Source organism: Acomys minous, assembly GCF_964271855.1.
Source record: "Acomys minous genome assembly, chromosome: 2".
NCBI classification, from domain to species: Eukaryota; Metazoa; Chordata; class Mammalia; order Rodentia; family Muridae; genus Acomys; species Acomys minous.
This window is the reverse complement of record NC_140484.1, coordinates 76,962,590-76,989,415: the sequence shown is the minus strand read 5'-3', so window position 1 is coordinate 76,989,415 and position 26,826 is coordinate 76,962,590. Positions and strand designations below refer to the sequence as shown.

General features: G+C 46.2%; 2 protein-coding genes across 4 annotated transcripts in view; one reads left to right on the top strand and one right to left on the bottom strand.

The window, feature by feature from the left end:
* The window catches only part of EARS2 (glutamyl-tRNA synthetase 2, mitochondrial), a 31,368-nt gene extending 23,204 nt beyond the window's left edge, over positions 1-8,164 (bottom strand). The window contains exons 1-2 of one of the 2 annotated variants that reach the window (XM_084771915.1): positions 7,974-8,164; positions 4,083-4,238 (exon numbers count right to left, since the gene is read on the bottom strand). In XM_084771915.1, the coding sequence (XP_084628041.1) occupies positions 4,083-4,238; positions 7,974-8,112 (295 nt within the window). In that variant the 5' untranslated portion in view covers positions 8,113-8,164. Of the gene's footprint in view, positions 1-4,082; positions 4,239-7,364; positions 7,538-7,973 lie in introns of those variants that run through there. The other variant, XM_084771916.1, reaches the window with a different exon arrangement.
* On the top strand, positions 7,343-23,661 carry UBFD1 (ubiquitin family domain containing 1). Of its 2 annotated transcripts, XM_084771918.1 has the most exons (8): positions 7,343-7,398; positions 8,441-8,563; positions 8,753-9,082; positions 9,944-10,152; positions 13,105-13,170; positions 13,308-13,413; positions 17,500-17,582; positions 19,842-23,661. In XM_084771918.1, exons 2-8 carry the CDS (start codon positions 8,539-8,541, stop codon positions 19,950-19,952), a joined length of 930 nt encoding a protein of 309 aa, XP_084628044.1. In that variant the 5' UTR covers positions 7,343-7,398; positions 8,441-8,538; the 3' UTR covers positions 19,953-23,661. The 2 variants fall into 2 exon arrangements, with proteins under 2 accessions (XP_084628044.1, XP_084628043.1); XM_084771917.1 differs by lacking the exon at positions 7,343-7,398 and having other exon boundaries at positions 8,260-8,563.
* The last annotated feature ends 3,165 nt before the right edge of the window (positions 23,662-26,826 follow it).

The window sequence follows — 26,826 nt, the reverse complement described above, 5'->3', positions numbered from 1 at the left end:
CACAGTTTGGTTTCCAGCTCCCACATGAAGCTCATAACCACGTGTAACTCCAGTTCCAGGGGATCCGGTACACTCTTCTGGCTTCCACAGGCTTCTGCATGCACGTGGTACACATAATCTCATACAGGCAAACACACACACACACAAACTAAACAAACAAACAAATCTAAAGCACTCCCACACTTAGTAACCTTACCAGAACAAGATAGTAAGTCCTCTCGATGAAAACAAGGCACATTTTGCTGCAGGACATTCAGATAGCAAACAGAAACTATCTAAAACACTTCTTCCTTGCTAAGCAGGCTCTCATAATGTGGAAGGTGTAAAGCACACCACCGGGAAGGGAAACACATCAACGGCACCCCTGCAGCCAACTCTGCACATTACAATATCAGCTATTACAATACTAGCCTGCCGGCAAGATGCCACACCCCACACTCCGGTGGTGCAAGAACAGCATGCTTTCGGACTGGGCTTGAAGGCATGCTCCACAGGAAGGATTTCAGGCCCGGTACTGTAGGCCTGCCCAATGCCCATGGCTCAGGAGGTCAAAGGCTCTCAAACGGAACTTCCTACTGTTGATTTGCTAAATGAGAACTTGTCAAACTGCCTTCTAAATATTGATGTTCATCCCCTCAACCTTGTCAGAGAAGCTTTTCTCTGCAGTGGGCAGCATGTACCACAACGTACAACTGGTCAGAGTGCTGGGACTAAGTGTCTACTGAGTGCTCAGCTATGAAAGGAATGTCCTTATCCACCTCAAGACCCAGAGAACATTTCAGAAGAATAAAAAGAATTTAAGAGCCAGAAGATGAGGAGAGCTGTGAAGTGCTGTCTTTGGGACATGACATGGCCACTGCACTCATAAACTCACTGCATCTATGATTACCTGCAGAAGAGTATGTTAATATCCCAACAGATAGTGACATTTGGACACATTTGGTTATTGGTTTAAAAAAGGAGAGGAGCTAGGCATAGTGGTAAACAAAGGTAGGCAGATCGCTGTGAGTTCAAGGCCAGCCTGGTCTACAAAGTGAGTCCAGGACAGCTAAGGCTATATAGAGAGGCGCTGTCTTGAAAAACCAAAACCAACCAAACAAAAAAACAAACCAAAACAAAAAACGAAGCAGAGGACCTGCCGGGAGTGGTGGCACACACCTTTAGTCTTAGCACTTTCAAGGCAGAGGTTAGGCGGATCACTGTGAGTTTGAGGACAGCCAAGGCTATGCAGAGAAAACTTGTCTCAAAAACACCAAACCAAACCAAAAAACAAAACAAAACAAAAAAGGGAACATGAACGGGAGAGTGGGATGTGTTGGGGTAACTAGGGGTGAGGTGGAAGGACTTGGGGGCTCCTAGGGGAGTGAAAGGGGGAGTCGGGGTGCTTAAGATCAAGATGCATTGTTTACATGTATTGAATTCTAAAAAAACAAAACAAAACAAAACAAAACCAAAAAACCCAAAATACAAAAGATACTCCATGCTGGCTAGTTTTATGTCAACTTGATACCAACTGGAGTCATCAGAGAGAAAGGAACTTCAACAAAGCAAATGTCTCCATAGGATCAGGCTATAGGCAAGCCTATAGGGCATTTTCTTAGTTAGTGGTTCCTGTGGTAGGGCCAGTCCAGGTTAGTGTGGTCATGCCTGAACAAGTGGTCCTGGGTCCTATAAGAAAGTAGGCTGAGCAAGCCATGGGGAGCAAGCCATAGGGAGCAAGCCATGGGGAGCAAGCCATGAAGAACAAGCCAGTAAGCAGCACCGTCCATGGCCTCTGCATCTGCTCCAGCCTCCAGGTTCTGCTCTGTCTGAGTTCTTGTACTGACGTCCCTTGGGAAGCGTAAGGCAGATAAACCTTCTCTCCAAGCTGCTTCTGGTCATAGTGTTTCATCACAGCAGCAGTGACTGCTAACTAGGACATACTCTAGCAGAGGAAGAGGGGACAATCCATTTCCAGGACCCCTTCCCGCTACGGGAAGCTGCTACTCTCCTTCTCAAAAAACCCTGCATGCCCTTAGAAAAAGACCAGCATGGTGTGTACGCCTATAGCTCTAGCACTCATGAGAGTCAACAGTTCAAAGCCACCTGGAAACACAGTAAGTTTGAGGCCAGACATGAGGCACTGTCTCCACAATAAAAGGAAGCAAAACAAAACAACACAACAAAAAGGAGGTGGGGGAGGGTGCAGAGCAAGGTTGAATAAGGTAAGTTTGGAATCATTTCCAGATCAAAATTTATTACTTTTAAAAAGATCTCCATCTTTTTTATTAATTTCATCCTCAAGACATTTTCACACTATGTACACATTTCTCATTATACCTCCCTTCAGTCTATCTGCCTCCCCTTCCACTAACACTTCCTCATCCCCACCAGCCTCTTTCCCAGATTAAGGACTTGGTTTTACTTTGTGACTCATTTAGCTTAATCAGGGTTAAATGTGTCAGCAACAAACGGTGCCTTAGTACCTTGTCTGTGGTTATATGATACTATGACAGGGTGCTACAGGCCCTGCTTATACAGCAGCGATGCACTGGATGGTCCATGAGGCCAGGGCCAGCAGCCTTGCTCATCTCTGCACGAGCCTCACACAGTACCTGTGCAGCAAGGGCCCCATCAAGTTGAAGTTCTTACCTGGGCCTTAGTTTACTGAATGAACTCACTGCCCTCCCATCTCCAGCCACTTTGCCTTCTTGCAGTCTGTGGCCTCCCTGTCATTCCTCACCCAACACTCCTCTTGCACAGAACAGCTGCACCTGATTCCATCTACTGTACAGAGCCAGTTAGCCCTTACTTCACTCAAGACTCTGTGCCCAGAGAAACAACCCCATCAGGAAGAGTGCTCTATCTATCCTCGGTTTTCTGGCCTGTTACTGTTTCTCTGTAATTTTGCATGTGCAAACATACATGCAGAGGCCAGAGGTCAACACTGGGTGTCTTCCTCAAGGGCTTCCTACCTCTTTTTTTTTTTAAGATTAAAAAATAAATAACAATTGAGATGTAATATGAATAAATTAATAAAATATTAAAAAATAAACAAAATAAAAAACAATTATTCCTTTGTGTATGAATGTTTTGCCTGCACGTATGCATGTGCACCATGCCTGTATAGTACCCAAGGGACTAGAAAAGGATGTTGGAACCAAGAACAGTAAGTGCTCTTAGCCATTCAGACATCTCTTCCTGCCCCTCTTCTCACTGAACCTGGAGTTCACCGGCCAGAACCTGGGTCTGTGAACCCCTAGGGGATTGGATCTCAAGCCCTCACACCTGCACAGCAAGCACTTTACCCAACCAGCCATCTTCCCAGTCCTTTCTCTGTGATTCTTACCATAACTTAGTATCAGGCTAAGCATGGATTACAGGGTTGGGATACAGTGGTAGAGCACTTGCTTAATATGCACAGGCGCCAAATTGGAGTCCCAGTACTACTTTAAGAATATAAAGAGTTATCGGAGTGTGTGTAGTGCTAACAACTGCAACCCTAGCATTTTCCACAGTGAGGCATTTCTAAGTGATCTTATAAGCAAATTCCTTTACTCCATGAACCTCAACTAAATACATATATACTAAAACTTCCCTAATAAAAGCTAGACATAAATGGGCTTTTGCTACCTAGGAACTTAGAGCCTAGTGGATAATTACCAGAGATGAGTGTATATGTCTCCAAAGAGTATTGGTATTTTTTTCTTAGGGTATTAACTTTCTCTAGTGCCTGTCTTTAGAACAAGCCCAAAGGAGTGGGATGAGCCAGGTGACAAATACACTCCTTATTGTCAGCAAGCCTAGTTATACTCAGGGTTAACTTACCCACAAGGTCAGTTCCTGAGACGGCATTCATTTTGTTTGGCTCATAGGACTGATTTAAAAGTAAGATAGAGACAAGCTTTAGTTTCACAAAGGGCAGTGTGTTGGGATCAAACAAATGAGATTTATCCTAAGTACTGCCACTTGGTTTTCAGACTCCATTTTGAGCATAAGGTGAAACTAAATTCAATTTTCCAGGCTCTAGGGGAGCTTTCCAGATGGTTAGCCATTTTCCTCCTCATTCTCCTCTCCAGAGACGCGTTCCTTGCCAGCCTCACCTGCCCACTCCAGCATGTCCTCAATGTTTTCTGCTGCCCCTGGTACCAGGCGGCTCTGATCGGTGTCCTCCAGCCTCAGAATGAAGCTCCCTTGGTGCTTCTTGGCAAAGATGTAGTTGTAGAGGGCAGTACGGAGGCCACCCAGGTGCAAGAAGCCTGGTAGAAAAGAACAGGTCAGATTGGACAGGGGAAAAGGATGCATCATGGGTCTCAGCTGAAGTGCAAACAAGAATGCCCCAACAATGTTTTAAGACCAAGAAATGGCTGTGAGTATCCTATATCTATGGTTGACACCAAGACAGACTGTCACTGAAAAGGACACTGTGGGATGGAGAGATGGCCCATGGTTACAAGTCCTGGCTATTCCTCCAGAGGACCCAGGCTCAGTATCCAGCATCCACATGATGGCTCATAACCATCTATAACCCCAGTTCCAGAAGATCCAACACCATCTTTTGACTTCAGCAGGTACTTCACGTAAATGTGGTGTACATACACAAATCACTCATGCATATTAAGACAAAATTAAAAATTCTTATTGTTGTTGTTGTTGAGGTTGAAACAGGGTTTTTCTGTGTAGCTGTGGCTGACCTGGAACTCACTCTGTAGACCAGGCAGACCTCAAACTTACAGAGCCTCCCTCTCCTGAGTACTGGGATTCCTTAGTGCTGGAATTAACAGTGTGCCCCCCTCACTCCTGCTTCAAAATAAATAAACCTTTTGTTTGTCTGTTTGTTTGTTTTTTGTTTTTCAAGTCAGGGTTTCTCTGTGTAGCCCTGGCAGTCCTGGGCTCACTTTGTAGACCAGGCTGGCCTTGAACTCACAGCGATCCCCCTGCCCCTGCCTCCCGAGTGCTGGGATTAAAGGTGTGCGCCACCATGCCTGACTTAAATAAATCTTAACAACAACAAAAGAAGAAGTAAAGGAGAGGGTCGAGGACTCCATTTAGTCCTTCATCTTGTGAATGGAAGAACACCAGTCGTCAGGTCTAGGAGCTTGTCATCACATAAAAACGCTCCAGCTCTTCCAGAGTGCCCTCAGCTCTCAACTTTGACATTTGCCTCAAAGCCAAGTTTCGCCAAAAGGAGAAGCAGCATTTTCTGTTCAAAAATTATTCATAGAGGTCAGATCACACTAACATTTAAGTTATATAATGTAATGATGCACTCCAGTAGGCAAGGGGAGCTAATTACATGTTAGTAACACATTTACAGTGTTGGAGTTTGTTGTTGTTGTTGTTGTTGTTGTTGTTGTTTTGGTTTTTTCGAGACAGGGTTTCTCTGTGGAGCCTTGGTTGTCCTGGACTCACTTTGTAGACCAGGCTGGCAATCCACCGGCCTCTGCCTCTCAAGTGCTGGGATTAAAGGCAAGTGCCACCACGCCCTCATCTGCACTTCCAGGTACCCAAGGCACACAGAACAGGAAATGTTTTTCTGGGTACCAGGCAGACTTGGTCAACACTTATTCAGCAAATTATTGTAAACCCACAAAACAAGTGGTTTTCAGTGAACATGAGTCTCAGGAAAAGTAACACCCCTCACATCACGCACAGCTGGATTCAAAGTCTACATCCAGAGAATGGATAAACAGCTCAAGTCAGTGAAGTCCCTGTACAGGCATGGATCCCCAGCGCCCACAACGAAGCCAGACCGCTGGCTGTCAGTCCAGAGCTGGCAGTAGGAGACAGGCAGATTCCTGTAGCACAGGTTTAAGTGAATCAGTGAGCAGCAGGTTCAGTGACTATTTCTCATACGCACATGAACACATACACACACCATACATGAAAATTTAAAAATAATTATGTGCCCATTATCAATAAGTTGCTAACCTTTGAGGATTCATTTAGCTTTTACCAACTTCAATATATTGATGTTAGTGGGCTTACACACAAAAATCAGACGGGACCTGGTAGCATGACCCTTTGATCTCACAACTCTAGAGGTAGAGGCAGGCCGGTCTGTGTGTGTTGGCAGCAACTGCCGGGTTTACACAGCAAGTTGTAGGCCAGCCAAGGATACAGTAAGGTACTGTCACAATAAAACAGAAACATCTGCATCCTTCTTAAACGTGAGGCTGCTGTGATACCTAAATGTGGAGCAGAACAGAACTTCACACCAGATCTGGCAATTCACACCTCTAATTCCAGTATCTGGGAGGCAGAGACAGGAGGACTGTTTCAAGTTCAATGCCAGCATGCTCTTCCAGGCCAAGCAGGACCATACAGGAAACTATTTCCAAATTAAAAACTATCACCACCTACCTTGCTTGATATTTCTTTCCCATTTGGGCTTTTCCTGCCAGTCAGCAAAGAAACAAAAATGGTAATTGCAGTAAAGGTTCCTGAATATAGCAGATCTTGCTAAGTGGCTCTGCTGCACTGGCTCAAAACCATCACACAGGTACTATTATTAGCCCTCCGTGACAAGTAGCAAAATTGGGACATAAACAGAACAAATAATTTTGCCAAAGTGACACATCTAGGGATTGGCAAAGACAGAAGTATGGATGCAGAAAATGCCAGGCCTTGGTGCCTTACATAAGTGTTTCTTCAAACAAGGTGAGCGTCCCAGTGCATGCTCACCATAGGTAAACATGGAGTCAAGGCTTAGAAACTTACAGCCATTTGATAAGCCTTTTTGTTTGTTTGTTTTGGTTTTTTGGAGACAGGGTTTCTCTGTGTAGCCTTGCCTGGACTTGCTTTGTAGATCAGGCTGGCCTCGAACTCACATCGATCCACCTGCCTCTGCCTCCCAAATGCTGGGATTAAAGGCCTGCGCCACCACGCCTGGCTGATAAGCCATTTTTATGTCCACTAACAAAAAGAAGCTTTTGTTTCCCATTTTTGAGACACTCATTTTTTTTCTAGTAGTTTGTTTCATTTATATTACTCCTAAATACAGAATCACAACAGGTAATTAAGAACTGGGGCTTCAGGCGGATCTCTGTGAGTTCGAGGCCAGCTTAGTCTACATAGAGTGAGATACAGGACAGCCAAGGCTATGCAGAGAAACCCTGTTGGAAAAAGCAAAGACAAAACAAAACTGAGAAACTTTTGCCGGGCATGGTGGTCCAAACTTTTAATCCCAGCAGTCGGGGAGGCAGAGGCAGGTGGATCTCTGCGAGTTTGAGGCCAGCAACAGTGAAACCCTGTGTCAAAAACAAAACCCTGAGGTTTTTTACCACATATGGTTAAAAGTTCCACAACCTATACTGCCCGCCCAGAAGTAACGCGTCAATTCCTATGCACCTGGGACTCTGTGACAAAGATCTTTTTCTGCTGACCTTTGGCCTACAATGGAAGATTGCTCGGAGTGAGGTAGGTAGAAGGTGGCCTGAGCTGAAGGCTGGAGGGCGGGGGATGACAGTACTTAGAGCTGGGCCTTTGGCAAAGCGAAGCTGCCAGCAAATCCTGGCTTTTTTTGTGCCTGCCATTTCCTCTTAGGCTTCAAGCATTTGGTTCTCAATTCAAATGCTACCTCGTCAGCAATGCCTTCTGGGAACACTATGCTTCATCGTTTCCAGAACTATACGTAAGACTCTAAAGTAACTTTTTTAAGCGCTTGTCACGATCATTAGAACGCCGGTTACTCCAAAGCAGGCGCCCTAACTTTTCAATGACCACTGCATTCTAGCGCAGAGGGCTTGGCAGTCTATGCCAACTGCACGCTGGGTGCATTAAGGCAAAACAGATACAACACAACAAAGAAAACTTGTAGCAACGTGAATCACTTCAGATCGTAGTCCTCCATTTCCATCTCTGTAAAATGGGGTCGCGCAAAAAAAAAAAAAAAAAAAAAAAAAAAAAACACCGGAAGGGACTGTTTCTGGAACGTTCCGGGGCGGGGAGGGGCGGTGGGCTGCGGCGGGCAGCGTCACGTCCGCCAGGATTACCTGTGGGGCTGGGAGCGAAGCGCACTCGCACCGTGGCCCCGGGATCTGGGCCCAGACTGGCCTCGCGCCGTCCCACGGGGTGGCAGAAAGCCACCACGCGTGGCCCGGCCCGCAGAAGCCTCTCAAGGAGCGCCGCCATGTGGAATAGACTCACACACGTGGGCTTCTTCTGACGTCACTTCCGCGAGGCCGGGCGTGGGGGGGGGGAGGAAACTCATTCCAACCAATCAAATTTCGCCACAGCGAATGCGGCCCCGCCACTTAAAGGCGCAGGCCGCCGGTCCCGGCTGCTCACGCCCCTCTGGACAAGGGCGGTGCTGCGCCGCCGCTAGGGGACGGAGCGCTGCGAGCGGGCGACTTCCCAGACCCGCCCCCCTCGGCTGCGGGAATGCTAAAGCGTGGCAGGGGCCGGCCCGGGAAGCGGAGGAGGCGGGTCTCCATAGAAACCTCCACCTGTTTCCGGCCAGGCTGTGTGAAATTAGGGGCTGTTGCGGGGGCCAATCTCAGCCAGTTCGCTTCTTCCCGGCGGCCCCTGCGGGCGCGGTGGGTGTTGTACACAATCATCATGGCGGCGGCCGGAGCCCCGGATGGTGAGTGCGGAGGGGGAAGGAGGGCAGACGGCGGCTGAAGAGCTTGCGGGAGCTACCGGGGGTCGGGGGACTGGGCCTGGTCTCAGAGGGTGGAGCGTGGCGCAGCCGCGGCCAGTGCCCGGGCCCATTCTGCTCTCAGGCGGTGCTCGGGGCGATCGCCCACCCCACCCCCCTTTAACCCCTTTGCAGGCATGGAGGAGCCAGGCATGGACACGGAGGCCGAGGCCGTGGCCACCGAGGCGCCCGCACCGTCCCTCAACTGTGTAGAGGCCGAAGCTGCGCCAGGGGCAGCGGCGGAGGACTCCTGCGACGCGCGAGGCAGCCTGCAGCCATCCCCCGCCCAGCCCCCGGGGGACCCGGTGGCCCAGGCCTCGGTCAGCAACGGCGAGGACGCGGGCGGCGGTGCGGGCAAGGAGCTGGTAGATCTCAAGATAATCTGGAACAAGACCAAACACGACGTGAAGGTCCCTCTGGACAGCACGGGTTCCGAGCTAAAGCAGAAGATTTACTCCATTACAGGTAGTCCAGGAGCTGACAACCAACTGCCTCCCCCCCCACCCGCCCCCTTCCCGTCCCGCGTCCCCCCCCTCCACCTTCTAGCTCTTAGTGCTTACGTCGTGCTAGAAATGTTTGTCCTTTTCTTGCATAGACTCCCACTATCCTCACTACTACAGTTTTCTGAAGTCAGTCCTTTGTATGTCCATTATTAATCAAGAAGGAAAAATTAAGCCCAAGATGACAGAGATACCAAAGTGGTGGAGCTGAGATGCAAGTCAGAATCTGAATGTTGGGCCCAGTCTGCTAACTAATGTTGGACTATCATTGCTAGTGACAATCTCCCGCGGAATTAGTAAGTTTACAGGAGACTCTTGAGTGGGTCTAGCACGTAGCCAGGGTTTTATTTTTAGCAGATAGGTAAGTTTCATAAGGGAAGTTAATGAAGCATTGTTATTGACTGTAATGGTGGCCCTTTGCCTTATTCATGTTTGGACATTTTATTTATACTGGTCTGCTGTTTGGAGTCATTTCTTTTTAAAGCTTTCCCCATGTAGCCTGCAAGTGCCACAAACCAGTAACTTACTGGCTTTCTGTATCCCTGACACTTGAGAATTGTCTGTATTTTAGTGAGTAGAAGGTTGTATTCCGACTTGCAGCTTGGAAAGAATGGTAGCTAAGACACATCGAACAATTCTAAATACCTTCAGTCTAGGTAGAAGGACCAAGGCTTACCAGTCTATAGTCCTGGTGGCCTGAACTCCTCCGAGTTTACAAAGCTGGTAGCTGATGGAGCCAGTATTCACTTCCTGTTTTGTTATGGAGAGGTGATGAGTCCATATATTTCCTGCTCATTTCTTTTCCTGCCTTCCACCTTTTGTCAAGGGCTCCCACCTGCCATGCAGAAGGTTATGTATAAGGGGCTTGTTCCTGAAGATAAGACACTGCGAGAAATAAAAGTGGCCAGTGGAGCCAAGATCATGGTGGTCGGCTCAACTATAAATGACGTTTTAGCAGTAAATACCCCCAAAGATGCTGCGCAGCAGGATGCAAAGGCTGAAGAGAACAAGAAGGAGCCCCTCTGCAGGCAGAAGGTGAGGCCATGGTGTCCTTGCTTGTTGGTCCTGGGAAATTGGAGGCTGGTTACACTCTCCCTAGAATAAGCTCCTTTTTGGACAGGGCCCATGATGGAAATTTATGGAGCAGTTGGGTGCAGCAGAGTGGAGTTGACAGCTACCTGAAATGTGCATCTTTGTCATCTGGCGGGTCAGTGTGCCTTAGTCTTCCTGCTTTAGGATAAGGCCTTGGTGAGGGAGACCTCAGCTAGATAGCGAAAGAAACCAGGCGTGTGTTTCTCCTCGTTAGTGCCGGAGAATGTGACCAGTGTTAGAATTAAGCCCTTATTCTTTACAACTGATCGTGTGTGTGTGTGTGTGTGTGTGTGTGTGTGTGTGTGTGTGTGTGTCTGGTCTATGGCCTCTCAAGTTCAGATTCTATCCAATTCTGGATAGGTGTGGAGCTTGACCGATTTTGGAGATTCCACTAAAACTGACCATTTCAGGAACCAAACCAGGCTGAATAAGAAGATATTGATACATTTGTTTTGTGTTCATTGTGGTCCTTTGCCTGAGTTTTTATATTATCTCTCTTACTCATTTTGGTTTTTTGTTGTTGTTGTTGTTGTTGCTTTGTTTTTTGAGACAGGGTTTCTTTGTGTATCCTTGGCTGTCCTGGACTCACTTTGTAGACCAGGCTGGCCTCGAACTCACAGTAATCCACTTGCCTCTGCCTCCCAAGTACTGGGATTAAAGGCATGTGCCACCACGCCTGGCTTCTTAATCATTTTTGTGTGCATGGTTTTTGAGACTGGCTTCCACTGTTTAGCCCTGACTGGCCTGAAGCATGATTTGAAGACCAGGTCGGCCTGGGATTTGTAGCCCTCCTCTTGTCTCTCTAGTTCTGAGTTTTCAGTCACGTGCCATCATCCCTGCTGATATGTTTGTGTCTGTATGTGTGTGCTGCAGAGGACTGAACCCAGAGTCTTGTGCATGGCAGTAGGAGGAACTCCACACTGAGCTACCCCAGGCTGCTTTCATGTATTTTTTATTCTATGTCCTCAACAGAGTAGATCTGACTCGAACCAACATTAGTTTGAGTGACAGTAGACACTAAAGTCATTGTGCCAACAATAAAAGAAAGGCGGCTTTGTGTTAGACATCCGTAATCTGTGTTTACTTTGTAGCCAAAAGAAGTATGTTTATAAATTTGGCAACAAAATTGAACAGAATTGTGGGGACAATTACACTTTTTTCTTAATATTTTTTGATGGAAATACTAATATGTTTGAAAGAAATATTGCTTGTTGACAAATTCCTACCCAAGACACAATAGAGAATATTGTGTAACATATTTTTAAACTGTGTTATCTTTACAAAATCTCTGAAAGTCTGAAATTCAAAACACATTTCCAAGCAGGGTGGTGGTGGTGCATGCCTTTAATCCTAGCACTTGGGAGGCAGAGGCAGGTGGATCTCTGGGAGTTGGAGGCCAATCTGGTCTACAGAGAGAGTTCCAGGACAGCCAGAGCTGTTATACAGAGAAATCCTGTCTCAAAAACAAAAACAAACAAACAAAAAAACCCCACCTTTCCCATAGGGAATTTATTTTGTGTTGTATTTGGTGCCAGGGATTGAACCTGGAACCTTGTAAATACATAACATGCTTTACTACAAAGCAGCACCTCCACAGAGTTTTAGATAAGTGATGTAAAGTTGAATTATCATCTAAAAGTAAATGTTTGTATAAGCCACTTTCATCCCTAAATACTGGGTCCTAATTTCCTGTAATCCGTTGAGGTCATTGGTGTTTTCTGTCTTCCCCTGCCACATCTATGAAGGAAATGTGAGTATTTTCTCCAGTCACATCCTTAGTGCATAACCTGCCTTGTAAACACAGGTTTTGGGTTACTAATGGTAGCTTAACAGGCTTCGAACTGCTCACCACTGTTGAGGGACACTTCTCCCAAAGGTACTTATAAGGCATGACTCAAGTATACTTCCATCCTGTGCTGCTTTGCTTTGGTGATGCCACTAGTTACACGGCATAGCACGACCTAATGAGGCTCCACTCCCTCATTAGGCTTTTAATCAGTGCGTTCCAGAACCAGAGGCTGATGTCAGCAGCACTCGCAGTCGTTGCTAGCAATCCCCACCACAGTGTTCTGTGCCAGTGCAGGTTTGGGTTGGCCCATTGCCTGTTAATGCTTGTATTTGACTAAGTTTTACCCTTGGCTCATTTAATGGCCTACAGTTTTCTAGCTTTATTGAGCAGCTACTGTACCTATAAAGCTAAGATGTAAACGAGATGAAATGAAGGCATTTAAGAGCTATGTGCTTGGAGCTGTTGAGTCCTGGGGTGAGGTCAGAGGAGTGGGCTTGGAGGCTTCTTAATGTAGGCTATAGCGGAGTCAGCATTTCTATTTTCAAAATGTGGTTCCTTGGATTTTCTTTGTGGCTGGGTTGAGGGTGGGGCAGAGAAGACTTCTGCCATAATCTGGCTCTTGATAATAATGGGAGAATGGCCCTGCGTGGCATTTATACCTACACGGGCTACTCAGAGTTTCTTTGGAGGTGAAGAATACAGATGTTGTTCTCCTGCCTGTTAACTTGAGGGTTAGTGCTTTCCCTGGAGAGAAGGGAGCCAGACATTTAAATCTGTAGCCTTGAAATCCTACCTAGCCTGTGGACCTTATATCTAACATGGTGGCTATGGGTAATATGGGTAGAAGCATAAATAAAATCGAGAAGTCACGTCTTCATGCTGCTAGCCACAGGTCAGGGCTCGGTCGTCAGAGGCTAGCACAGCTATGGGGCATTTCATTGTCAACACAAACAACCTTGAAGACATTTGCTCTGCAGTGTCTGTTGATACTAAAAATTTTCAAGCAGACATTACGACTGCTTGAGCCTGTCTGTGTGAGAGATAGAAGCCTGGCTCAAATGTAGTCAGCTGTCTCATTTTCCTCTCTGTTCTGGCTTATATTGTAGCAACACAGGAAAGTGTTGGACAAAGGAAAACCTGAAGATGTAATGCCGTCTGTTAAGGGTGCCCAGGTAAGCTGGCTTGCTTTCTGAGCCCCTCAAAGGGAGCCACTTCACAGTCTAAGATTGCTGTAATCATGGCCTCAAGTTCTGTCTCACCTCCCTCTGTCCTACTGCCCCTCCCTTTCTCACTGTGCTCTGTTCCCTAGGAGCGCCTGCCAACGGTGCCCTTGTCAGGCATGTATAATAAATCTGGAGGGAAAGTGAGACTCACCTTTAAGCTAGAGCAAGACCAGCTGTGGATCGGCACTAAAGGTACTGTGGTTGTCTCAGCCTTGCTGGTGTCCCTTGCCCTGCCTGCTCTCGTGCCTACCAGCACTGGCTCCTGACCGACGCTGGCTTTCACTTGGAGCCCTTCTCCTCACTGTGCTTTTTGTGTTGCTGGCTTTTGACTGTCCTACATGCTGGCCTCTTGGTTGGCCTCATACCCTTCATTCTTTTTAGTCTGATCTCAGAAACCATTCTTCAAGTATTGGCAATTAAGTTACACAAAAACCAAGAGTTCCCAAGCATGTGACCCAAGTCTGGTCTTTAGGCAAAGGTTTTATGGGTATGTACAAATCAGATTTCTCTAAAACCAGTGGAAGGTTCTCTTGGAAAATATCAAAGAATCTCACCACTAGAACTTGCATTGAGGAGCTGTGACTGAGCAGTGGTATCCACCACGCTCCCCATGGCCCATCTAATGTTTAGTAGCTTTGCTCATGTGCCTGCTTGGCCCCTATAGGTCAGTTTGACCCTAGAAGTGAAGTCTCCCTAATTGCTGCCTAGAATTTCCCCTTTGCCTGCTGATTGTCACCCAGCTCCTGCCTGTGCACACTATCTACTTCAATCCGGCTGTTTCTGGGAAGTATCTCTGGCCTTCTCCTGGTAGTTTTTATTTATATATATAAAAAATGTATTAATGACTGTGGGGCTTCTCTGTGTAACCCTGGTTGTCCTGGAACTTGCTCTGTAGACCGGGTTGGCCTTAAACTCTGAGGTATGCCTGCCTCTGCCTCCTGAGTGCTGAGATTAAAGGTTGCACCATCTCTACCAATTCCTTGTTGGTAACACTATAGTGTTACCTACATGCTTTCCCTACCATTCCCATACTGGTAAAGGCTACTAGCATCTTTTAAAAAGTTACACTAGAAACAAGTTTCTGTTTCCTTGTCCCCATCTATTATCTTTGGTCCTCCTCGTTGCTGTACTGCTTTTTTATCTAGTTCTTGGGCCTGTAAACCTTCATAGCCCTTCAAGGCCAGGTGAGAAGTCTAAGCATACCCCACTCCTAAGTCCTTGGCCTGTTGTGTCAGCCCTCATGTCCCGTGTGCTTGAGCTACATTCTTCAGTTTCCCAGCTCATGGTTTGCACGGCTCTTGTCTTCGCTGGGCCCTACCCTGGAATGTCCTTGGGATTAATAATCTGCCTCAGGAAGCCTTCCTGACTCTCTACGTGAACTGCTGCTACTTCTGCTCCTCAAGCGCTCTGTTTGTGTCCCCAGAGAACTCATTACTCTCTGACTTGTCTGTCCTGTTAGATTCCTGAGAGGGACCTGAGCATGCTTAATTCACCTGTTTCTGGCCAACACTGTAGATATTGAGTGTTTGAGGTAAATGCTAAAGAGGAGAATAGAGGTCCCATCATCTGAGACTTGGTTTCAAGGCCAGGTTGCAGAAAATGGAACCAAGTTTCACAAAAATAAAACTTGGGCAGGTGGTGGGAGTGTGGTGTTTTTTGTTTGGTTTTGGTTTTTTGAGGCAAGGTCTCTCTGTGTAGCCGTGACTCGATTTGTAGACCAGGCAGGGTTCAAACTCATAGCAATCTGCCCACCTCTGCCTCCCTAGTGCTGTAATTACAAGCATGTGCTACCACACCTGGCTGGGAGTGTGGTTTTTATTACCTAAAACATGAGTCTAGATTCTTAAAATGAACAGACTGAATTGTTGAAAGTGCTTTGAGTTTTCTCATTTTGTGATAACTGGCTATGCTGTTTTTTATAGGCAACTCTTTTTTTGTTTGTTTGCTTGTTTGTTTTTCAAGACAAGGTTTCTCTGTGTAATAGCCTTGGCTCTCCTGGACTCAAGTTGTAGACCAGGCTGGTCTTGAACTCATGAAGATCTGCCTTTCTATGTCTCCTGAGTGCTGGGATTAAAGGTGTGCACCACACGGCCGGCTCATTTCAGTCAACATTTAACTGTACAGCCATACAAGTTTTTAAAAAGTTTTTTCCATTATTCCAGTAGCTTGTGTGGGCTTTGCTCACAAATTCTGTTCTGGAGAGCCTATCGTATCCTCTTTTGCCAGTGGTTAGCTGCCCTGCCTTTGGGATTTCTTCGGGATCTTGTTTGGTCTTCGTTACTTCGTTTGCTTGTTGATGCACATGGCTGTCTTCTGTGCTGGGCTTCTCTGCTGCTGTGAGTCCAGACTCAGAGCAGCTGACCAGTCTGGTCTAGGAAGCCGTGTGTCTAGGAGGGTAGGTGTAGACAAGGGGTCTAGTTAGCCTCAAGTCTTGTGCTTAGAGATTTTACAACTCTAGGAGTAGCTAGCTTCCTGCTGCAGTGTGCAGGCAGCACTCTGGAAGCATCCTCATGCACTGAGATTGGAGCTTTGTTAAAAGAGCATGGCACGGACTCCTCATGCCTTTCACTGTGGATAAGGCTGAGCTCTTCATTCTGAGCCAGGCCTTTCCTTATCAACCGAGCAGCCCTGGGGGAGTGGGGGTAGGTGTCTTGTTTGCCCAGGAGGGCTGTCACCTAGCATCAAAAGGGCTTGCAGAAGCACAGCTTGTTCTGGGAAGTGGCTAAAAGCCACTGGCTTGTTTTCCCTTCAGTAAGAAACTGCTGTGAAGTGACTGTCCCAGCAGCTAATTGGCCTCTCCATGGGCACTTTGTTGAGTAAGGGACCGTCAATTCTGCCGCACACAATGTCCTGCTGTCTGTGTGGGAACAAGCAGGGTGAGATCATGGAGCTGCTCAGGAGACCATTCCCAGCTTGTAGCTAGCTGCCACACCCTGCTCGTAGGGCAGAGTTCTTAGGTGATTGCCATTATTTGCCTTGTGAGGTTTGGAATTTGAAGAACAGTCAGAATTTTTTATTTTTGGTTTTCTATACAAGGTTCCTCTGTGTAGCCATGGCTATCCTGCATTTGCTTTGTAGACCAGGCTGGCTTTGAGCTCACAGAGATCCGCCTGCTTCTGCCTCTCCTAGTGCTGGGATTACAGCTGTGGGCCAAAAGTCAGAAATGTATGATCATATGAAATCTCTAGGCATTTCAAAGTGAAAGTATTTTTAAAGTTTCAACCTTAAGGACGCCATTGGTCTTGTCTGTGTGTGCCTGCTATTTCAGAGCCACAAAGTAGATGACGTCTTCAGGTCCCTTCTCCCTGTTCCTCGTTTTCTGAAGTCAAGGTCTTTTGTTTGTTTGTTTTTTGTTTTGTTTTTTTGTTTTTCGAGGCAGGGTTTCTCTGTGTAGCCTTGACTGTCCTGGACTCACTTTGTAGACCAGGCTGGCCTTGAACTCAGTGATATACCTGCCTTTGCCTCATGAGTGCTGGCATTAAAGGGAGCCCAGTATTTTTAAATCTCTAGTTCCATTTGGTAACATTTGTTTACTTGGCTGCCTTTCTAGATTTTTTTTTTTTTTGGCGAAGGCTGTATGGAGTCTTTCTCATCTTGATTTGACAGTTTTCTGACTGTAGCTGCCTGCACCTCAGGGGTCTGCTGCTTCCTCGTGTGCCTTCCCACTGTTAAACTAGTCTGCTGCAGTTGGCTCAGCTCACTGAAGCCTGCCTCATTTGCTGGCTCCTTTTTCCTGCCATCCTTGTTGTAAAATGTTCTTTTTCCCATGTGATCGCTGGTGTCTCCAGTGTCAGTCAGATGAAGACCTGAATGTTTTGAGAGACTCACAAACTGTTTGTAGAGGGCTGGTGAGTCTTGGCACAGGCACTAGCTTTGGAAGCTTGGCGAGCTCCTGTTGGCTTCTTTGTTATGGATTTTATTATGACTTTGCCTCTTTTAGGTATTCAATACCTTAGTTGATGCTGGGTTTGGGTTATGGAAAGAGAGGGGTTTTGAGGTGTTATTAATAATCATCATTAGTCATAACAAGTCAGGTAGCTGTGTCCTCAGACTTTGACCATACCATCACCAAACTCTGGTTTCCATTTGTACTCCATATTTCCCAGCTCCCTGCCAGGCTAGGTGATCGATCAGAAGCTGCTGTTCTGTCCCCAGAAAGTGTGGTGCCTGCCCTGAGTTCCTGCCGTCCAGCCGCTCTGGTATGGGAGGAGTTATTGTGGCCAGGAGAAGTTGGGACAAGTCGACCTTTGAGTAACTGCTGTCTTTCTTTCAACCTAGAGCGGACTGAGAAACTGCCCATGGGCTCCATTAAAAACGTGGTCAGTGAACCTATTGAAGGACATGAAGACTACCACATGATGGTGAGTAGCCTCCGCCTGCCTGCCTGCCACCTGCTTCTGCATTTTGCAGGAAGTAGGTTTTTCACAGGGCATGTTTAGCTGAAAAGAAAACAGTCTTCAGAAGACTGTGTAAAGACCCTTGTCTACTTGAGAGTTGTGTCTGTGACTTTGTTCCCCGTTGGTTTTTTTTTTTTGTTTGTTTGTTTGTTTGTTTGTTTGGGGGGGGTTGGTTTTTTGTTTTTTGCAGTCTCCCAGCTGTCCAAAGGAGCATAGGATTTTCATTTTAAGTTTTGTTTTTCTTATAAAAGAGAACATGTCCCCCAGCCATGATGCTGTAAAGACACCAAGAAATCTCCCTCTTGTAGTGGTCTGCCATGCCTGGCGTATGCCCATGTGGCGGGGATCCCTTTGGAAGGATAGGGGCCAGAGCCTGCGACTTCTGCCTGGAACCCATCAGTTTGCAGAACAAAGCAGGCAGTCTAGTGAACTGATAAAACAAGCACTTTCCAAATGAAGTTTGCCTGCCTAGATTCCAAAGTTGCTACAAGAGGCCCTTGACCTGGGCTAGCAACAGATCAAGGGTAGGTCTCTGCTGTTGTTTTCCAGGGGCAGTTTTTAGCATCTAGCTTATAGTGGTGCTGCCATATTCCTCCTTCCCCCTCGATGAGGAGCGGCTAATTGTTTGGACTGTAGGTACAGAAATGTGTTGACAGTCTACTTGTTTGAGGACAGTCAGTTATAGGGATTTCGGATACAGTAGTATGCAGAGCTTGTGGTCCTTCTCTGCCTGCTCAGGGTCAGCTGGCTGGTGCCAATGCAAGGCCATGGGACTGCAGCTGCTGGACATAGGCTCTTGGGCTTTCTTCCTGGCAGTGAAGCAGCCTCTACGCCCTTACCTCTTTGTAACCTCTGAAGCAAGAGAACATTGGTTTTGCCTGCTTAGTTATTTTTCTGTTTTAATAATTAGTATTGATACTTTTAGCCTGATCCTTTCACTCTTTTTTTGAAACATTTGTTTGAACAGTTTGACCCTGGGAGGATGGCAGACTCTGTTTTTCAGGCAGCTTGGTGACAGGGAGGCAGATAGGGTGAATGGACCACGCTAGACATCTCTTAAGGAATTTGTGTCCATGAATACTGGTTTAGAATTTTGCTTAAATTAAATTTAGTTAAAATGTTAAAAGTACATTCAGCAGTCCCCTGCTGTCTTTTTTAATGCCATTAAGTAGCACGTTTCCCCTTATCCTAATGAAAGATTTACTTCCTCTTCTTGCAGATGCTATTTGTCTAGCTAGAGTAGTGTGTCACAGTTCACAGTGCTCTTTGACTTTAGAGTTATGTTTTAGAGATACAGAAAAGGACACACCTTATATTTTATGCATAACCATATATCCATCACCAAAATATGATAGTTGTAAATATTTTGTAACATGTTTTAAATCTTTTAAATAAAAGTTTTTTTTTTACCAACAGTGATGTTGTCCCCATTGTCTTCCCCATCCCCATTACTGTAATCTATCATGAATGTTCCTCATCTGTCAGTGCTTTTGTTTATACATATGTCCATGAACAAGATGGCGTATTGTGTTATGGGCTTTTTTTTTTCTTTCAGTTTTCATAAATAATATGGTATATACCCTTCTGCAATTTGATGGTTTAGGTTCAACATTGTGATCTGTCATAAGTATAGTTAGAGATGGTCTGTTCATATCTAACAGAAGACCCCAGTTCTTGTATGAATAGGCCTCACCACTGTGAATTTTGGGTGCCCTTCCTTCCTGGTGGGCGTATAGGTTATTGTCAGCATTTTAACATTTCACACAGTGTGCTTCGGACATCCATACCTGCTTCCTGTGTGTGAGCGATGTTTTCCAGGGCAACGGTTCTCAAAACTGTGGCCTCTGGACCAGTAGTGTTGAACTACCTGGGAGCTTGTTAGAAGTTTCTTGGGCTTTGCCTTGGGCCTCCCAAACTAGAATCCAGGGGCTAGAGTCTGCAGTCCATTTTTGCAAGTCTTCCAGATGGTTCTGATGGACACTGAGGTTTGCAAACTACTGCATTAGAGTTGGCTGTGCTGAACTGAACTCTTCCCATCCCCACTTGTCCTTTCACATCCCTCATCCCCATTTGAAGCATAGGAGAATCATCCTATGTCCACAGTTTGGTTTTATTTTCCTTCCCTTTTTAATCAGTTTGCTCCCCTCCCTCCTGCGTCTGTTGTTCTGCCTGCTTGGTCACCCTCCTCTGAAGCATCGCTTGGTTTTTCCTTTTCCCTTGCAGGCGTTTCAGTTGGGCCCCACGGAAGCCTCTTACTACTGGGTGTACTGGGTTCCAACTCAATATGTGGATGCAATCAAAGACACTGTGCTGGGCAAGTGGCAGTATTTTTGAAAGCACTTTCACCTCTGGCCCAGGAGACTGACCCAAAGTGAAGGACATTGCCGGGAGAGGTCTGCAGCATCCCTGGATTGCAGAGTTCTGGGACTTTGTTCACACACACAAAATCTCTATTCAATCTGAGGTGATGTGGTGACTGAAGCCAGAGGTGATGTACTTTCACCATTAGCTTAATTTGAACTTAAAATCACCAGTTCCCTTTCTTGCAGTCAGCTTCATACCATTTTTAAAGTCAGTATGGTGGAAATTAATAAATCCAAGTTTCGAACATGTGTGGAATACTCTTAAGTCTGTTGGAGAGTAGATCTGCCAGTCGTGCTGAGACGGATAATCAGAAGCTTTCTGGTTGTTTTCTTTTTTCTCTTCTCATTTTCTTTTCTTTTTTCTTTTTTCTTTTTTCTTTTTTTTTTTTTTTTTTTGGTTTTTAGAAGTGATTTAAACTGAAATCTTCAGATGTCTTTGGTTGCAAACATTTGGACTGCATTGTGATGAGTCGGGTTGTTTGTTTTTGTTTTATTTTTTTCTTTTTTCCTTGGTATTAAAATTATATGCAAAATGGGGGCGGTTAGTAAGCCATAATTTTTTGTGTGTGTTCATTGATTCAGATATGATTTTTTTTTCCTAATGTTTTCTTACTTCCCTATGATTTTGTTTCAAACCCAAAGACGCCAGTTTCTCTTTTGGTACCTCATCTTCACCTCCTTGCCAGGCGCTTTTCCGTGTGCCGCTGCTTGGGAACGCACATGGAAGAAGAGCTGCTGTGGTCCTGGGGTTGCGCTCCGACCTTGCTGTGGGGTCCGTGGAGCAGCAGAGTGTCTCACTTGACTCCCATGTACATGTCTTGCCCTCTGGCTCCCTGTTCTGGGGAATTCCACTGCTGGTTTTGACAGCCTTCCTTTAGCTTGGCTTTGAGGCCCTGCCTACTCCCACAGCCTAGGACTTGCTGCTCCAAGACCTCCTGCTCTGAGGAGCCAGCTTGCCATGTAGCCACAGATAACACTCTTTCTTTCTTGGGAAGCCTCCCAGATCTCCTTAAGCAGCCCATTGGTTGTTTGGATTACACTTCTCCATTTGGTCCTTCTGCTCATGCGTTCAGTTCAAGTGTCCTTTATCCAGGTTCATTGATGCTGCCTTTCTCATGGAAGACCTTTGACCCAGTGGGCTGGCAAGTGGTGTTCCAACAACAGAGATGGGATAAATTGCTTTCAGGACCAGCTTGCTCTCCTGGTGTCAGCCCTGATGTTCTTTGTACATGTGAACTGCTGTCTTCTCTGTGAGCCTTGATTGGCTCTGAAGTGAGGACAGCCTCTTGGTGGATGATCCCCTTCGTGCTGGTGGCTGTTTCTCTGCCGCCGTCATCACGGTTCTCCTCTCACTGGTAGCAGCCTCTTGTAGTGAGTTTTGGTGAGAAACCTTCCCAGCGTCACACTTTGGACTCTAAGCTGTTACCCGCCCTCATCCTGTGAAATGTACTCGCATGTATTCACCTAAGATGACTTTTCCTTGTGAGCCAGTTAGTGACGATATTTATGCCCTTCCCTTCTAAGCTGTAGTTTGGGAATCCAGCCTACATAGACAGACTTGCTTTTTGTGGTGTATTCAGTGCCAAGTTATGCATCTGGACAGGAAAACCTACTCTGCTTTTCGGGCGCATAAATAACATATGCGAAGTGCAGCGTCCAAGAAACTGCCTGTGTTTCAGCGCCTCAGTGGTAATCGTGGATTTTCTGTTCTTTTTGGCCTGTAGTTCCTGGAGAAAGTGCATTCTGCTCCTTGTCCCAGCCTCCTCCTGCACTTGGCAGGTCTGTCAAGGAAGTAACCAAGTGGCAGGTAGAACATCTTCTTGGCTTGAATACTGTCATTTGTTTGCCAATGTTCCTGTCCTTGAGACTTGTCTGACAGTGCCACATACCCGGTTTTGGTCTTTCTGAGCAGGCCTCTTGTGTCCCTACCTTGGTTCTGAGGCCCCTCCTGCCAGCCCCCCCCCCCCCCATTTTCTGTGTGGGTCCCAGTGCTCTCTGCCACCTCCTCCCAGGACACATGCCCTGCCATTGTCCTCCTGCTGCCTGAGGGCCAGACTGCTTCTCACGAAGGCTGGTGTCATGTCAAGAGGACCAAAGCCTCTGTGAGCCTTTTCATTTTTAGTAAAATGGTGCTTTTTCCTTCCTTGGAGATATTCTCTATAAATAATGTAAATGACACCTTTTCGTACAGAGCTATTTGGAGTATTGCTTTCCAGAGCTTGCTGAATCTGCTTCAGCTTTGGCTCCTGACTCTGTCAGCATGGAAGGCCTTGCCGGAAACTCTCAGAAGGGCAGGGCAGGCAGTGCCAGAAGCCTGGGAATAAGTGTTCAGATCTCTCTGGGTCACAGCAGTATTTGCTATTTTGTCACTCAGTCCCTGTGAACAGTCTTTATATATTTCTTACCATGTGGAGTATACTGACAAAAATCTGTGTGAGCAAATAGGTATGCTCTTCCCTTTAGGTAGCATCACAGTATGTTTTTTCCCTCAGGATTATTTCTGTACAATTCTTTCACTGTCAGATGAGAGGGCATGCAGGTGTCTCTCCAGGAGAAGGCTTCTGGTGGCATTGCATGAGGCTAGGGAGAGGAGTGCTATCATGAGGGGGCCTCTCCCAGGCCCGTCATCATGTAGCCACTTAAAGGGCTGTTCTCCATCTACAGGTGGCACTGGTGGTCCTTCTGCAGGGCTGCCCTCACAGGCATCATGCCTTCCTTTTCCTCCCTGAGGCAACTTGGCAGAAAAATGTGACCACATAACTGCTGCTGAGCCTGGGTCCATCAGCTCAGGGCACTTAGACTCAGAGTTGCAGGACTCTCAGTGAGAAGTATTTAATTTGTGGTGGGCCTTTGTGGGTAGCTTTGGCTCTTAGATGAAGTTTGACTGGGCTAAAGATGCACTTTGTTCACATCTTGTGGACATAGGAGGGGCCTGCCTGGTCAGGTCCTAAGTAGCTCCTTAATTGCTGCTTTCCCGTGTGAGGGCCAAAGAGATGAACTTTGCTGCATTGCCATGTCTCAGAAAAGTTGCCATATCTCACCCAGAAGGGAATATTTCCTCTTTGTTGTGCCTGGAGGAACATTGTGAACTATTGCAGTCGGCCTGTCCTTTCCTTTGCCAGGAGCCAAGAAGGAAGGGGGAGATAGATAGATAGATACCGAGGTTTGTCCTTCTTTCCATCCAACTGCCGAGGGAGCCAGCTTTCTGTTGCTTCTTGCCACTGTTCAGCCTTGGTCCCTTGGAAAAGGATGGTCCCTCTGTCTTCAGGCTTTGTAGTAAAGTTACTTCCAGTCAGGATCAGGCTCGCTTCCTTCTTCATAGGCCTAGAAGCCTTCTTGAGGTGACAGTGGACAGGAGCCCTCTGGTGTGCAGGATAGCTGGTGAGTTTACCTGCCTGGCTGGGTGGTTCTGCTTTCTTGGTGTGTGAGAACCTTCTTTACCCTTCCCACAGAGTTCTGCAGAGGTATTTGACAGTATATAAGTACTATGTTTCCTTGTGCTGTACACTCTGTTCTTGTTTGTTTTTAAATCAAAATGCCTGTTTGGGAGGAGATGAACGTATTTAGTCTATTAGATTTGCGCTGCTGGATTTTTTTTTTTTAATGTGTAATCTTGACTAGCTGTCTTATTGTTTATCCTGTAAGATTAGTCTATCAATTAAAGTTTGATAATTAATTGAGTCTCTTTCCTTTTAATTCTTCTTGCGCCTAATTTGTTCTGGGGACTTACTGATGTGTAGAACTGGGCCCAGAGCCATCTTTTTTGTCAGCTGAGGTCTGACTTGTATTGCATGAAGAATATACAGAAGTTTATTCTCTGAACCAGCTGACAAGGAGATTTGTTTGAGTCTGAAGCATCAGAGTGATGCGCTTCCCAGTCAGCCCCTTCTGCTTGGGCAGACCTTTGCCATGCTTGCCTCTGGTTCGGGGAAGCTGCCTCTCCCCGCTCTGTCCTAACTGGGCCTCCTGTACCTCTGCCAGCCACCTAGCCTTTGAAGATAAGCTCTTAAACCACAAAACAAAACAGTGGAAACAGCACAGCAGGAGCACAGCTATAAAGACCCAGGAAAGAATGAAAGAGGGAGATTATTACCAAAACTTGGATAAGACCAGAATCCTTGGCATAAAGGTTGTCACTTTGTCAGGATGTGCCATAGTCCACCCAGCCACTCACATGTTGTACAAGTATTCCTGAAGGTTCTGGTCTCCTATTTTTCTATTTTGCTAATACCTCATACTTCTGACACAACACTGAAAGGTGTTTTTCTTTTCTTTTTTTAGATAGGAGTTTGCAAGGCCTGCCTGGAACTCAGGGCCTTCCCCTTTGCCCTCCTGAGGGATTTCAGGCATGTGCTCTGATGATCAGCTTCAGACTAGATTTTTATTAAAAATTTTTGTTACATTTTATATTCATACACATATCCTGTGTGTGCACACTCGTTCCATGACATGTTTGGAGATTAGAGGACTGCTTTGGAAGTTGCTTCTCTCCTACCATATGGGTTTCAATATGGGAAGGCTTGGCAACAGGGTAAACCACGAGACCATCCTGCTGGCCCACCGCTATATTCTTAAAGATCTGGCTAAAAACTGTTATCACAGTGGAGACCCAACAAGTAGACAGTCCTCAGAGCTAGAGACAAGGGCTTCTCTGTACCCTTGAGCCAAAATTAGCTGAGAACTAGGAGTGGGATGCGCCTGCCATGAGGGCTCTGCTACAGCCAACTGCCAAGGCTGGCTGCTTTTCTACCCTGAGTACCCTAGCCATGTTGTCTTGATGTAGTGACCAGGGCCATTTTTATTTTCAAGACCTGTTAGTTGGCTTTTTCTCCAGCTTTTCCTTGTTCACTCCATTTTTCAACTAAAATTTCAAACTTCCCATTTTTTATGCCTTCTACCCTTATCTAAATTCTTTTCTATTTTCTGCCCTTAAACTTAATGTTTTTTCATTGCATGTATATGGGTCACATTTGCCAAGGTGCCCTTTTTTGGATGTCAGAGGTCAAGTTTGTGGACTTGGTTTCCCCTTTCCACATTGACGTGGATTCTAGGAACCTAGCTCAGGTTACCAGGTGTGTGGGGGAAGACCCTTTACCTGCTGAACTGTCTTATAGCCCCTCCCTTTTTATTTTTGGGAAACTTTCAAACTTACAGAGAGTTGAATTATTGTACTCGATTTAGCATCCTATTACCTTTCACATGGTTGACTAGAAGGCATGGTATTGTCTACAGGTGCTCTTTAATCAGACCACTTTATTGCGCTGATGAATTATTTGACAGGCATGCAGATCAAGACACTTGCCTGTGGTTACATAAACACATCTCCTAAGAAGAAGGGTGTATGAATGCCACTATCTCATATAAAAATATATCAGTAATACTTAATTTGTAGAATTTTTTCCTATTAATATTCTTGTTTTTTGTTTGTTTGTTTTAAATACAGGGTCTTACTCTTAAGCTCTGGCTGGCCTAGACTTGTTACGTGGACCAGGCTGCTCCTGAACTTACTATAAAGCTGAGAGTAGCCTTGCCCCTTAATTCTAATTCTACCTCCATCTCCCAAGTGCAAAGATTACAGGTGTGTGCCACTGTGCCCTGTCCTGCTTGGTCCTGAGTCTTGTTCTACTTACCGTATTTTTCAGACTATAAGATGCATCTGACAAGACATAGCCAGTTTCTGGAGCAGTAAAATAAGAAAAATAGTAAAAACAGCAATCGGACCATAAGGTGTACCCTAATCCCCACCACTACCACTTCGGGAGGGGGAGAAAGTGTGTCTTACAGTCCGTCCCTATGGCTTAGGGATGCTCTGGCCCTGGGCTTAACAGGGGACTCCCTGCCAAGGGCCGTGTCCTACCTACTTCTAGTGATCACTTTGGTTGTACCCTCACATCGAGCCTAAGACATAGATTCCACTAGTCCATTACTGAGGACTGTTGTAGTTCTAGACGACAAATTCCTGTTATGTGAGTTAGGCAAAGGACTTGGGCTCTTTTGACTAGTAACAGAAACCCAGTGTCAGACCCGTCTCAATGCAAATACCCACTCAGGTTGTCGGGCAACTGACCAGGTAATGCCTGGTTCTGCTGTGTTCTCTGTGGAGCAGGAGCCTGTTCTCTAGCAACCCCACAGGAGGGTGTTTTTGTCCCCAGAGTTCTGGCAAAGGCACCAGTTGGTGCATTATCCTGTTACTGCTACCCTCAGGCACAGACGTTTTCACTGCGAATGAGAGTCATTCATTGTGAACCTCTGAGTGTTCAGCAGTTACTCCATATAAAGAGGTAACAACATTTGCCAGGTTTTGACCCCTGGCTGTGTGATGGATAAATGCTCCTTGAATACATCTTCTCTAGGGCTCCAGCCTTCAAGGGAAGAATGGAGGCCAGAGAGGGGCCTCTGGGGGCTCTCTCTGTAGGAGTTACTCTAAACACCGCACTCAGGTTCTGTGTCGTGTCAGAATTCTCACTGATCTGTCACATCCCTCCTGGTACCCTCATTTCAGCCCAGAGCACAAACCCATAGCTGTCTAGCCAGCTGACTCAACCAGATTGGCCTGATGCTGAAATCTGCACCCATTCACCCGTCGAGGATTTAAGGAAAGTGGTTCTTGCCTGTTTTGCTTGATTGTTGCCTCCATGATTTCACTGATGGGTGTTGGGAATTACTTGCTTAAACTTCAACCTTGGCATTTATTCATTGGATTGTTAATAAAAGTATGAAACTTGCTCATTTGGCTTTATCATTTTAAAAATTTAAAGTTATATGTGCTGCACTTGATAAGGAAATTTCCAGTCATAGGTGTGTGTGTGTTTCCCCATCTACTCAACCCCAGCGACCTGTTGCTG

Excerpts from the sequence above, each read along its gene's own strand:
- UBFD1 (XM_084771917.1), top strand. The coding sequence starts at position 8,362 with ATGCTAAAGCGTGGCAGGGGCCGGCCCGGGAAGCGGAGGAGGCGGGTC. Across the intron at positions 10,153-13,104 it reads AGCCCCTCTGCAGGCAGAAG|CAACACAGGAAAGTGTTGGA; the intron begins GTGAGGCCATGG and ends CTTATATTGTAG. Across the intron at positions 13,414-17,499 it reads GCTGTGGATCGGCACTAAAG|AGCGGACTGAGAAACTGCCC; the intron begins GTACTGTGGTTG and ends CTTTCAACCTAG.